The 12,067-nt window shown below is 56.7% G+C and overlaps 1 protein-coding gene across 2 annotated transcripts in view; it reads right to left on the bottom strand.

The window, feature by feature from the left end:
- SORCS2 (sortilin related VPS10 domain containing receptor 2) overlaps positions 1–12,067 on the bottom strand; it is a 497,085-nt gene that overhangs the window by 184,007 nt on the left and 301,011 nt on the right. For both annotated transcript variants that reach the window (XM_070372757.1, XM_070372758.1), the window contains exon 3: positions 7,695–7,794. In XM_070372757.1, coding sequence (XP_070228858.1) covers positions 7,695–7,794 — 100 coding nt within the window. The remainder of the gene's footprint in view (positions 1–7,694; positions 7,795–12,067) is intronic.

The raw sequence follows: 12,067 nt of genomic DNA, 5'->3' as shown, positions 1-12,067 counted from the left end.
CAGATGGGTGCCTGAATGAATGGATAGATGGATGGGTGAATGGACGGGTGGATGGATGGATGGATGGATGGGTGGATGGATGGATGGATGGATGGGTGGATGGATGGATGGGTGGGTGGATGGGTGGGTGGCTGGAAGGGTGGGTGGACGGATGGGTGAGTGGATGGATGGATGAGTGAATGGATGGATGGGTGGGTGGGGAATGGATAGATGGGTGGATGGATGGGTGGGTAAATGGATGGGTGGGTGGCTGGATGAATGCATGGATGGGTGGGTGGCTAGGCAGGTAGATGGGTGGAGAGTGGCTCTCCCTCAGTCCACTCCAGTCTCCCCACCACAGCAAAAAAGAGCTTTCTTAAAAAACAGGCAAGCCAGCGCATCTGATCTCATCCTGAGGACTCCTCCAGTCTCGCCCTTGAGAACAGCCCACTCAGATGGTCCTGGGGGGCCTGGTCCCCCAGCGGGTGGCCTGCAGGCATTCTGCCTGGAGAGCGCTCTCTGGACATGACTCACTTTGCAAGTAAGCAGGAGCACAGGGCACCATGAACACTCCCTGGGCAGCAAGCATCTCCAGGAGACCTGCCCACCTCCCACCCCAGAGAACCGATGCCGCCGGCATCCAGCTCCGCAGCCCCCCGCCCCCCCAACCACTGGTGGAGCACACTCACTCCAAGGGAGCACCTGGTGGCTGCCGAGGGGTTTCTCATGGAGGTGGCAGCCCCCCGGCCTGGCGCAGGTCCAGAGAGACAGCCTGAGTGTAAGCACTGCACGCAAGGGTGCCACACCGAGGTGCCCACGTCCCTGCACTGCGGCAGGCCGCAGACACGGGTGTGGCCAGCTCTGCAGCTGCCCAGGACAGGCGCGGACACCCCTGAGCTTGCCGCCTGAAGCTCAGTGTGCATCTCAAGCCCGTTTCCTGACAACAAGGAGATGGCAGGTCCTCCCAGGTTGATGGGAGGACAGAGCAGGGGTCCAGGCTCAGGCCTGACAGCGCCGTCAGAAAGATGCAGAGTGACGCTGTTGGTCCTCCCACAGTCCCCGTGGCGCGGGCACTGTGCCCGCAGGCCACGCACTGGCCTGGCTTGGTGGAGGGGCACTAGCCCCTGGCGCTGTCCAACACAGACGCAGCATTCTTGCCACAGGGGCCAGCACTGTGCTACCCTTGAGTTTCTTGTGACCCCCAATTACACCCCAGAGAGCCAGGTGGGGAGATGCTGGCAAGCGAAACCCCTCAAGCCGGGTCCCCCCCAACTCTGTGCCTCAGCCCTTTCTGGTCAGATGCTTCTGCGGAACAGGGAGATGCTGGTCAACATTCCGGAAGAAGATTTCAAAACAACAGCCACACGACCCATCTCAGTGAGAGGAGGAACAAAACGAAGGCCTGATGCTTAGCACAGTCTTTAAAACACCGGAGCATACCTGGGCTTCCAAGCTCCCAGCAAACAACCTCTGATTGACCATCTGGCATGGAGGTGGGGGTCTGGGCGGGGGTGCAGCAGGCATGCCTTGGGTCTGCTGCTCTTAATGTGGGCAGGTCAGACAGAGAGCGCCCCACCTCGGAGTCCTCTGAGTGACAGCAGGAGGGTCTGCGAACGGCCAAGGCCATGGGACGGGGCTAACCTCGGCTCCCTCCTGAGGGCAGACCCCCACCGTGTACCGTGGAGGCCACAATGAAGAAGCAAGACAAGGGAGCTGAGCCAGGAGTTCAGCTGTGAGAAGGGGGCAGGGTTCATGCCAGAAAAGGGTGGAGCCTCCACAGCAGGGAGGGGGCGGGGCCTCTGCGCTAGAGGGGCGGGGCCTCCAGGTAAGTGGGCGGGGTGTGCATTCCAGGATGGGGCGGGGTCTCTGCAGCTGGAAGGGTCTCTATATCAGCAAGGGGGCTCAGAGTTGGAGACCAGGTTTGGGACAAAACCCCAAGTATTTGAGGAGAGATAGAGACAGAGGCTGGAGAAGGACCTGGCAACCCACTCCAGTATTCTTGCCTGGGAAACCCCATGGGCAGAGAAGCCTGGCCGTCTACGGTCTTGGGGTCGCAAAGAGTGGGACATGACCGAAGCCACAAAACAACTGTTAACAAGAGACAGAGGCGGAGATGGAGAGACAGAGCGTGCCTATTACCTGTCCTACACGTGTGGCCTTAGAGGAGACCCTGGACCTGTTGGTTCCTTCGCCTGTGAGATGATGTACAAGCCCTTACTTTACAGGGGGTTGCAGGGATCAGAGGTAGCCTACATAAAACTCCTAATAGGAGGCCTGCTACATCAGGGGCCTTCGGAACTCATGCAGTTCTTCAGGATGACCAGTCTCTTCCCAGCCATGGTTTGTACTCTGCGACATCAAGTTTCTTGAGAGAGAGATTTGTGGCCTGATTCATTTCCATCCTGAGTGCCTGGCCCGTGGCAGTTTCTCAGGACGTCTCGGGTGAGTGAGCAGAATGAACAAGTAGATGAATTGATGGAGATCTTGTCCTGGCCCCGTGCTTCCCAAAGGAGGAGCCACGGCCCCAGGAGGGCACCTGCTGGTGGCTGGACCAGGGGTCCTGAGGCTTAAAACCAGAGCCTTCTCCTGGGTCATCAGGTTAACAGGGATTTTTTTGTTGAAAGTGTGTGTGTCTCTGTGTGTGATTTTAGCATTCAAACCAGCGCTGATACATCATGAAGTAAAGTGAAAATTCACATGAATTTTTAATATAAACCATGACACTTGAAAGCAATTCCATGTCCCGGCCAGCTCCCCCTGGGCTGTGACTGCACACCCTCTCGCCCTGACAAGGGGTTCTCCAGGCTGAGTCAGAAACACGCTGCTAGTCCAAAGCTAAATCAGGAATTCAGACAGCACAGAAGGCATACCGGAACACTGAGGGATCCTCAGGGCCCCCGGGGTCTCAGGTCATGCCATGACAATGGTAGAATGTCGTGCCCGTGGGCATTAAGGCGGGAGCTCTGGTTATACTACAGGCAAGACAAAAATGAAAGGATATTCATTTTGTAAGACAGCTTGCAAAGTGGTCTCTTAAGGAGCTATAAAGTGCTGCTTAGTCTGTAATTGTTGCTAAATGGACTCCTAATAGCATTCACATCTTCCTGCAAAACCTATCCATTGCCGGTAACTGCAGAGGTAGCCCCTCCGCGCACGCTCACGCAGGCGCCCCTGCAAATAAAGGACCCGATCTTTTCCCAGATCAGACTCACACTGGGGTAACCTCTTGCACTGGAAGGGCTCACTTTGGGCCCTGTTCTTATTCCTCCCACAGAAATGCAGCAGCAAGAGAGGTTCGGTCTCCCAGGGCTCCACCAGAGCCTCAAAGCTTCAAGAAGGTTTACACTGTCTGTTCAGCTTGCCTCCGTATCCCAGGGCCCAGCAAGGTGTTTAATCTGCATCTGATATCTGCAGCAGGTACTTAAACTACATCTGGTATCTGTACCACATAGTAGGTGCTTCATCTGAATCTGATATCTATATGATTGGACCAAGGGTTCTCACTCTCCAGCACCAAGCTTGTCGCCTGGCGCATAGTAGGACCTCAACCCACATCTGCTGAATGGATGGGGCTTGGTGTTGAGATGGAGCATGGAGACCTGGTGGAACTTGCCCCCTGTGGAGGAGAAGCCAGCACACGCGGTGGACAGAGCAGAGTCTGGGCTCTGCCCACGGGGATCTCACTCCCCACCTGCTGCTCCTCCACGGGGAGGAGCCCAGGAGAGTCCAGAATGCTGGAGCTGGGAGGGGCTTTGGAGAACCCCTAGTGCAACCTCCTCATCTTACAGAAGGGGAAACTGACGCCTGAAGGAGAAATGGGATCTTCCAGAGTCAGTCAGCCCAGCTGTGGTCAGATGGGGTCTGGTCCAGCCACCACACATTATTGACACCCCCACCTCCAGCAAAGCGGGCTGGGCTGGGCTGGGCTGGGCTTGCACCAACATGGGGACCCCTATCTGCTCCCGGGAACTTTGCTGCAGGGTGCCCGGTGAGCTCGAGGGTGTGATAGAGCGTGCTCTGGCATCCAGCAGAACTGGATTCGAACCTTGCTCAATGCCAAGTACAGACACAATATGTTTACTGCATTGGTGACAGCTGAGCTACCCCACCAGCTGGGTGACCTGGACAGCTCGCCCAGCTTCCCGCGAGTCTCTGTTTTCTCATCTGAGCAGTACAGGTGATGATGCAAACCCCCAAGTCATGCCCCACATCCACACAAATAAATGACGACTATTGACATCCGGTTCTGGACCAGGGCCTGGCGTGCTCTGCACGATCGCCAGGGCGTGGCTGAGGAGCGGGGAAGCTACAGAGCGAATGCATGAATGCAATGGCAAGAGGACATTTCTGCTTTTCCTGATGGGGCCCCACCCCAGCCCCAGTCCAGCCCATTGCTCCCATGTTTCCTGAGAATGGGCTGAGCTCTAAGGGCGGTGTGCAGTGTGCCTGGGCTGCTCCCCGACCCCTAGGACCACCCTTCAGAAGTTTGCAGACCAGCACGTGGCCCCCCGTCTCTCCCCCACCCTCAGCGATCCCTGTGGCTTCTGGCTCTTCATCTGACATGGTCTCACATCAGCCTTTTCTGTAACAGCGACTGCGGTTTTCTGCTTCCCGATTTCTTGAGAATGAGCTGAGCGCTAAGGCTGTGCACTTAACACACACAGCAACATCACCGGTGGCAGATGCTGGGGAGGGGACACCTCCGGGAGCTGTCCGCCAGTGTGCACCGCGAGGGGCAGTGAAATAAGCGAGGTGCTTTCTGCACTCGCTTGGCGCGTCTTCCCTTGATCATCACCCCATTAAGAGACGAGACACCTGGGGACCTCCCTGATGTCCCCTGGCTGGGGGGTCATGTCAGAGCTGGAATGAGGACAGAGGTCCCCAGTCTAGGTGCTGCTCCCTGGACCCCCTCAAATTCAGGGGGCCCCAGGCAACCCCAGGAAGGAGCCCCAGGCCTCACACACACAGGCCCCTTCCGGGTGGCTGGGGGCTGTCGCCCAGCATACCACGGGCCCTCCACACCTGCTCTCCCAGGTGTAGGGGGAATCGGGGATCAGAAAAGACCACGAGGCAATGGCATCCGTTCAGCAGGACCAGCTGCTGCTTGTGACGCTCACTCACTCATTCATTCGTTCCTTCAACATCAGCCGAGTGCTTGCGCAGGGCACAGGTCTACCCCCAGCCGTATTTCCAGGCTAAATTCTCAAATACCCTCTCAAGGGCATCACTGATGAGTGTTCTCCTTTTCTCTAAAGATGCAGACTTCTCCCTGCCTGCACCTGTCCAGATGTTGTCTGCAGAAGAGACTCTGCTTTGTGCCCCAGTTGGAGCCCTCCCCCCACCCTCCATCTGCCCGAGCCCCCAGGGGGTCAGCATGGACGCCTCACTCCGGGTGCCCTTGGCCTGCTCGGATGCCCTATCTGAAGCCCCCTTGCTGAGTTCCTGCCCATCATCTCATTAACGCCCACCCCACCGCCTTTGCCCTGGCGGCTGCTGCTCGCAGGGCCAGGGTCTGTCTGTCCTTCCTGCTGTAGGCCTGGCTCTACACGAAGCCTCCCCTGATCTCCCAGCCTCGGAGACACCCTGCTGCATGCCTGCACAGTTGCCTCTGCCTGTCTCGTTTCCAAAGGTGGACATCACCTTTGGGGCCAGCCCTGGAGCCACGGTCACACCCCAGCTGGCGAGGCACAGTGGGGTCTCCTCTCACAGGGACCATGAACAGCAGCTTGGGGATGGCTTCAGGGCCAGGCTGGCCAGACAGACGGAACTTTGGGGATGCAAAGGGGATGAGTGGCGTGACCTTCTGTGTCCACTGTTGCCTAGAGTCTAAAGGTGGACGGGGCTCTCTGGCGTGGGTCAGCACCAGCCCCCAGGAGCCCTCCTTGGCCTCACCTCCGAATCAGTGACCCCAGGAAGAAAGAAGACAGCAGGCAGGAGGCAGGGTGTCTGACCTTGCCCGTCCCAGCACTCCGCTCTCGTGGCCGATGAAGGGCCTCCTCGCTCCACACGCTGGGGTGCTGCCTGGGCGTATCCCTCGCTGACCACCCCCCAAGAGAGCCCTGCGGCTCAGAGGGCAGGGGCAGCCCTCAGGAAAGGCGAGCTGCTCACAGCAGAATGAGGGTTCGATTCCAGCTGTCTTCTTTCCGAGCTGGGCTGGAGTTGGACACAGGATGAAGACCGCTCGGGGTCAGGTGAGGCTGAGCTGTGGATGCTGTGAGTGTGGTGGTGGTAGTGGGTGGGGGTCACTCCCTCCCACTCACTGTCATTTCTCCACAAAGGAAACTCCCAGCTTTGGAGCCGGGTGAGGCTGGGGTCAAACCAGGTCTCCCACCACTGGCTGTGTGATGATCGGGTGGTAGCCTCACCTTCCTAGGCCTCAGTTTTCTGTCCTGGAAAATGGGATATTAACCCCTCCTTTCCAGGAACAGAGTGAGACCATGCATGTGAGGACCCCAGACAGGGTCTAGGGAGACTCAGGCACTGGTGAAAGCAACCCCCTGCCTTTCTCTCTTCAGTCCCGAGTCCCCTCCAGGTGCCAGTGTCCCCATGGACATGCCCCCTCCCCCTAGCAGCCCTCCCCACCTCCGCATTCCAGTTCTGTCCATCAAGAAACCTTTACAGCAGTAAAAGTCAAGGAAAGGGGAGGGGGGACGACCTGCAGAAAGCTGACATCACATTAAAATGTGCCACCAAGATGACCTGGACATCCCCCAGCAAATGGCCACGCACACCAGTTCTCATGTTCCGTAAAACCCTGCAAAGGGGCCTTGGTCCCTGCAGAACTTGCCAAGTGCACGCACACACCGACTCCTCTGGGCTCAGTAACCCACCACGAGTTTAGCCATCACACCCTCCAGTGCTCTCTGCATGGAGCCCTCTGGCATCTATGACTCCCTTCCTGGGATGTCCTCAGCCTACACAGGCCTTCCCAGGCTTTACGCTGCTCTGCGCTGTCCATGAAAGTCACCATCAGAGCATCTGTCCGTGCCATGGGCCGCCCTCATGCGAGCAAGTGTCAGGCTCTGTGTTCTAATCCCCAGTGCGCGGTTACACTGCATTCCCCAGGAGGTGCCTGGCCCGTCCAGGCCCCTCTCTGTGACACGGATCTGTTTCTCTGGAGGGAGTCAAGCATGCAGAACAGCTGGGGCACACCCGCACTGCTTCCTCTGACTCATTCTGGGGTCCCCAGGGGGCCAGGAGGCAACCCTGGCTTTGCAAAAGCCCAAGTTCTCTTAGAACTTAGCATGAGTGCCAGTACCTGGAAATGGCCGAGTTCCCTGACCCGCACCTAGGCAGAGAGCAGAGTCAGGAGACTCTCTCAGACCAAGAAAACAGAAAGTAAAGTTCAGATGAAAAACCAAATCAACAACGACAACAAAAGGCAGGAGATCAGACAGTTTTTCGCTGCTTTGCCAGGACTCCAGACCAGAAGACTCTTTCTCTAGAGCAGCCACTACACCCCCCAACCCCCACTCTGCCTGGATGGAGGCTGGCCCAGGCAGGGGCAGACACAGACATCAGGACAACCTTCCCTGCCCCCAGGCCCAGCCGCTGTTTTAACCCCTTCGTCCAAATGAACGCAGGCGGAAGAGCGAAGGGAGACAGAGAGAGCTGGGAGGTGGACACCTCACCTGCCTTCAGGGCCCCAGAGGAGCAAGGTGGCACCAGCCCCCGCCGCCTGCCATGCCCAGAGAGGTGGCGGGCGCGGCACCTACCTTCCTCTTGTTGGTCGGGCAGATGTAGAAGTTGTCGATGACAGTGGTGACGCCAGGCTGGAGGGTGAGCTTGGTGTAGGATGTCCCGAAGTCCGACGACCTGTGGGGGACAGGATGACAACTGTCAGCAATGGGTCCCCGCCACGCCTGTGTGTACTGATGGTGTCCGGCACAGGCTGTGTGCCAGGGGTCTCTGGGGACACCCAGGACTCGCCCAGCTCTGTCTTCCAGCGAGCCACCTGCCCCAGGCATTCCACAGTGTCCCACCCTGTCCACGGTCTGTGCGAGTTCTACCATAGCTGCATCACTCTCGTTAGGAAGGGTCTCGCAGGTCCTGGCCACGTTATTTTGACTCCTCAGAAAACCCTGACAGATTATGTCCCTATGTCCATCTTGCAGAGGGCCAGAGGGGATCTGTTCCTGCCCGAAATCACTCAGCTAACAGGTGGCCGACTCAGGACGTGCATACTAGCCCGCCCAAACAGCTGGCGTTCTGTTTGTTCTACGGAAGGTCCCTGCCACCCTGAGTCCTGTCTGCTCGTCCTTTTCCCTTTCCGGGCCGTGAGTTCCTCCAGGGAGCTGCACCCTCCTCCCTGACCACGTGTGCCCCCAGGGCCCCTGGGAATCAGACCCCTGTCTTGAGCCAGCTCGTGGGCGTCAGCACCTGCTCTACTCAGCAGGGCCTGGGGGCCAGTCCCTCCTGTCCAGGGGCCCATGTTCCTGTCTGTGAGGCAAGGGCTGCAGGAAGGAACCTCCGAGCTCTAACCTCTGCCCAGAGCAGCCACAGCAGCGGAAGAGATACACCCATCAGGGGCGATTTCACAGCAGCCAGCACATCTGGACGCGGAATTAATCCTATGTCAAAACTCAGCATCCTCAGCTGAGCTCAGCTCAGGGACCCTGGGCCCAGCGCTCCTTGGAACCAGCCGGTTAAAACGTGCAGTGACCACAGAGCCAGAGGCACAGTCCAACCCAGGTGGCACTTTCCACCCCACCCCCCAAAACCGACATGTGGAGTCCCAGAGGCCTCAGTTTCTCCTAGAGTATCCAGTCTTCTAACCGGTCAGGAAGCTCACCCCGAGGTGGGGACAATGACAGGAGCGGGCGCCCAGGGCTGCTGGGGACTGCTGAGGCCCGCTGGGCTGCCGCCCCTTGGATCTGTCCATCTGATCACCACTGAGACAGGTTTGGATGGAGCTGAGCTCCAGGGCTGAGGGTGGCGATCCCAGCTATTGACGGGGCCTGTGTGGGGCCTGGGCTGCAGGTAGCCAGGGCAGCCCTTTGCCCTCTCTGGACTCATCGAAGGGCTGGGTCGGGCTGTGAGTCTCAGGCTCCCCCAGTGTGGCGGGGTCCAGGGGGAGGCCTGGAGCTGCCCAGGGTAAGTGCCCCACCCCACCTGCAGTGCTGTAGCTCCATCCCATCATAGTACATCCTTATCTTTCTACAGGGATGTATCTCCTCCCTGCCTCTTCCCTAAGCCTGCCCTTTCCCTGAGGCTCCAGAAAGATGGGTCATGTTTATGGCCCTGGTGCTCAGTGGCCCCTTGTCTCCAAAGGCCTAAGGTTACAAGGTCCTTCCCCAGGCTAGGACAGAAAGCAGCCCCTGTGCCCCCTGACTCCCGGAAACTCCAGCAGGGGCTGCCCTCTCCCCAGTCTCCTTCCCTCAACAGGATCCTCTGACTCTCTACCCACTCCCCTCCCCAGGTATCATTAGGGAAGCACTTACTCTCAACACCTTGGAGAACTGATTTTCCTTGGGAAGGAGGAAGCTGGAGGCCCATTATGGGAGGAATCGATTTAAAGACCCAGGAAATTCCAGAACCCCCAGGGAAACAAACAGCTGTGCTCAGAAGCTCCTGCCTGGCAACCTCCAGCTTCTTGATCCCCTTCCCTCTCCCTCCCACCCCCAACAAGCCACTTCTAAGACCTGTGAAAGGCTCTGCCTTCCAGACACTTGGCTGTCTACCCTTCCCTCCATCCAGACACCCCAGCCCAGCTGCCTCCCTTCCCCCATCTGTGGCCACAGCAGCCTGTTCACACCTGCTCACTCAAGGGTGCCTGCTGGTGTGAGCCCTCAGCAGGGAGAGTGGGACCCAGGCCCTGCAGCTTGGAATCTATATTCTATCAGGGCCCGGGGAGGTGGCTGATAAAAAAGCAAAAACACAGCTCTGTCAAAGGAGACAGGGACTGGGAAGAAGCATAAACAGGGTGGGGGACAGAAGGAGCAGTAGAGTGCTGTCTCAGAGCGTGGCAGGGAAGGCCCCTCAGACACTGGGCTGAGATGGGAAGGAAGGAAGAGAGGGTGCTCCGTGCCAGCTACAGACACCAAGGACTGCCAGCCACCCCCAGGAGCTCAGAGAGAGAGGCAAGGAACAGATTTCCCCTAGATCCTCCAGGAGGACCCAACACTTGCAACACCCAGAACCCAGGCTTCCAGTCTCCAGACTGTGGATAACAGTTTCCATTGTCTAAAGGCAGTATGGTACTTAATATGACAACCCCAGGAGCTAGCACTGTTCCAGGTAGACGGAGGCACAGGTTCAAAGGCCCAAGGACAGGGCCCCCCTCCCCTCTCCTCTCTGGACAGGGACGGAGGGGCCTGCTCAGAGCAAAGTCCAGCTGTGGAGCATCAGGAATGCCTCAGCCTACAGGAATGCAATCCAATTCCTCCAATGGCCACTTGCCAGGGACTGGGGACATCAGTTCATTCATTCATTCACTCTTTCATTTAACTCTTTTCTTTTGTTCAGTTCTTTATGCTGTAAGCTTCACACTAGGACTGCGAATTGAAATTTCTGTATTCAAGTCCATTCCCACCACACAGGTTTATTGCATATCTACTGTGTGCTAGTCACTTCATCCCCTGGTGAGTAGGACAGACACTGCCCTGCCCTGTGGGGATGGCAAGCTGGCTGGTGAGACGGAGAGAGCAGACAGATGGACACATCCAGAGAACCTTGGGAGACTCTAAGGGGGGACGTCACCCCCGCTCAAGGCCAGGAGCCATGGTCATCCCCGTCTCAGGGCCAGGGGGCATGCTCAGCTCCCATGCCACCCTCAGTCCAGTTCAGTTCCATCACTCAGTCATGTCTGACTCTTTGCAAACCGTGGACTGCAGCACACCAGGCTTCCCTGTCCATCACCAATTCCCAGAGCTTACTCAAACTCACGTCCATCGAGTCAGTGATGCCATCCAACCATCTCATCCTCTGAGACCCCCTTCTCCTCCCACCTTCAATCTTTCCCAGCATTAGAGTCTTTTCAAATGAGTCAGTTCTTTGCATCAAGTGGCCAAAGTATTGGAGTTTCAGCTTTAGCATCAGTTCTTCCAATGAATATTCAGGACTGATTTCCTTTAGGATGGACTAGTTGGATCTCTTTGCACTTCAAGGGACTCTCAGTCTTCTCCAACACCACAGTTCAAAAGCAACAGTTCTTCAGCGCTCAGCTTTCTTTATAGTTCAACTCTCACATCCATACATGACCACTGGAAAAACCATAGCTTTGACTAGATGGACCTTTGTTGGCAAAGTAATGGCTCTGCTTTTTAATATGCTGTCTAGGTTGGTCATAGCTTTTCTTCCAAGGAGCAAGCGTCTTAATTTCATGGGTGCAGTCACCATCTGCAGTGATTTTGAAGCCCCCAAAGCATAAAGCCTGTCACTGTTTCCATTGTTTCCCCATCTATTTGCCATGAAGTGCTGGGACCAGATGCCATGATCTTAGTTTTCTAAATGTTGAGTTCTAAGCCAACTTTTACACTCTCCTCTTTCACTTTCATCAAGAGGCTCTTTAGTTCTTTTTCACTTTCTGCCATAAGGGTGGTGTCATCTGCATATCTGAGGTTATTGATATTTCTCCCAGCAATCTTCACTGCCCAGCCAATCCACAGATCTCCCATCTTGTCAACTCTTCCTCCTGAATTATTTACATTTCACCCCAACACCACCAGCACTCCACCCAGGCCCTCTTCATCTCCTATTGTCCTTGAGGGGGTCCCAGTGGATAATGGGATCAGAGGAGGAGGCGGCCAGTGCTGACTGGGTAGCTGGTGATCCCCAAGGTGGGGGCGGTGAATGAATTTCCAGTAGCTGCTGTAACAAATTACCAGAAAGTTAGAGACTTACAACAAGACACATCGATTATTATGCAGCTCAGGAGATCAAAAGTCCAAAATGGTTTTCTGGGCTAAAATCAAGGCATCTTGATGCCTTGGAACACCTGCTGGAAGGTTCGGGGTGGGGGCAATCCATTTCTTTGTCTTTTCCAGCTTCCAGAGGCCTCCTGCACTCCTGGGCTCATGGCCCCACCTCCATCTTCAAAATAGATGCCTCCAGTCTCCGCTTCCATAGTCAAATTGCCTTCAACTACAGT

The sequence above is a fragment of the Bos mutus genome, chromosome 6 (assembly GCF_027580195.1).
Source record: "Bos mutus isolate GX-2022 chromosome 6, NWIPB_WYAK_1.1, whole genome shotgun sequence".
NCBI classification, from domain to species: Eukaryota; Metazoa; Chordata; class Mammalia; order Artiodactyla; family Bovidae; genus Bos; species Bos mutus.
The sequence above is the reverse complement of the archived record's forward strand: the minus strand, read 5'-3'. Positions and strand labels throughout refer to the sequence as shown.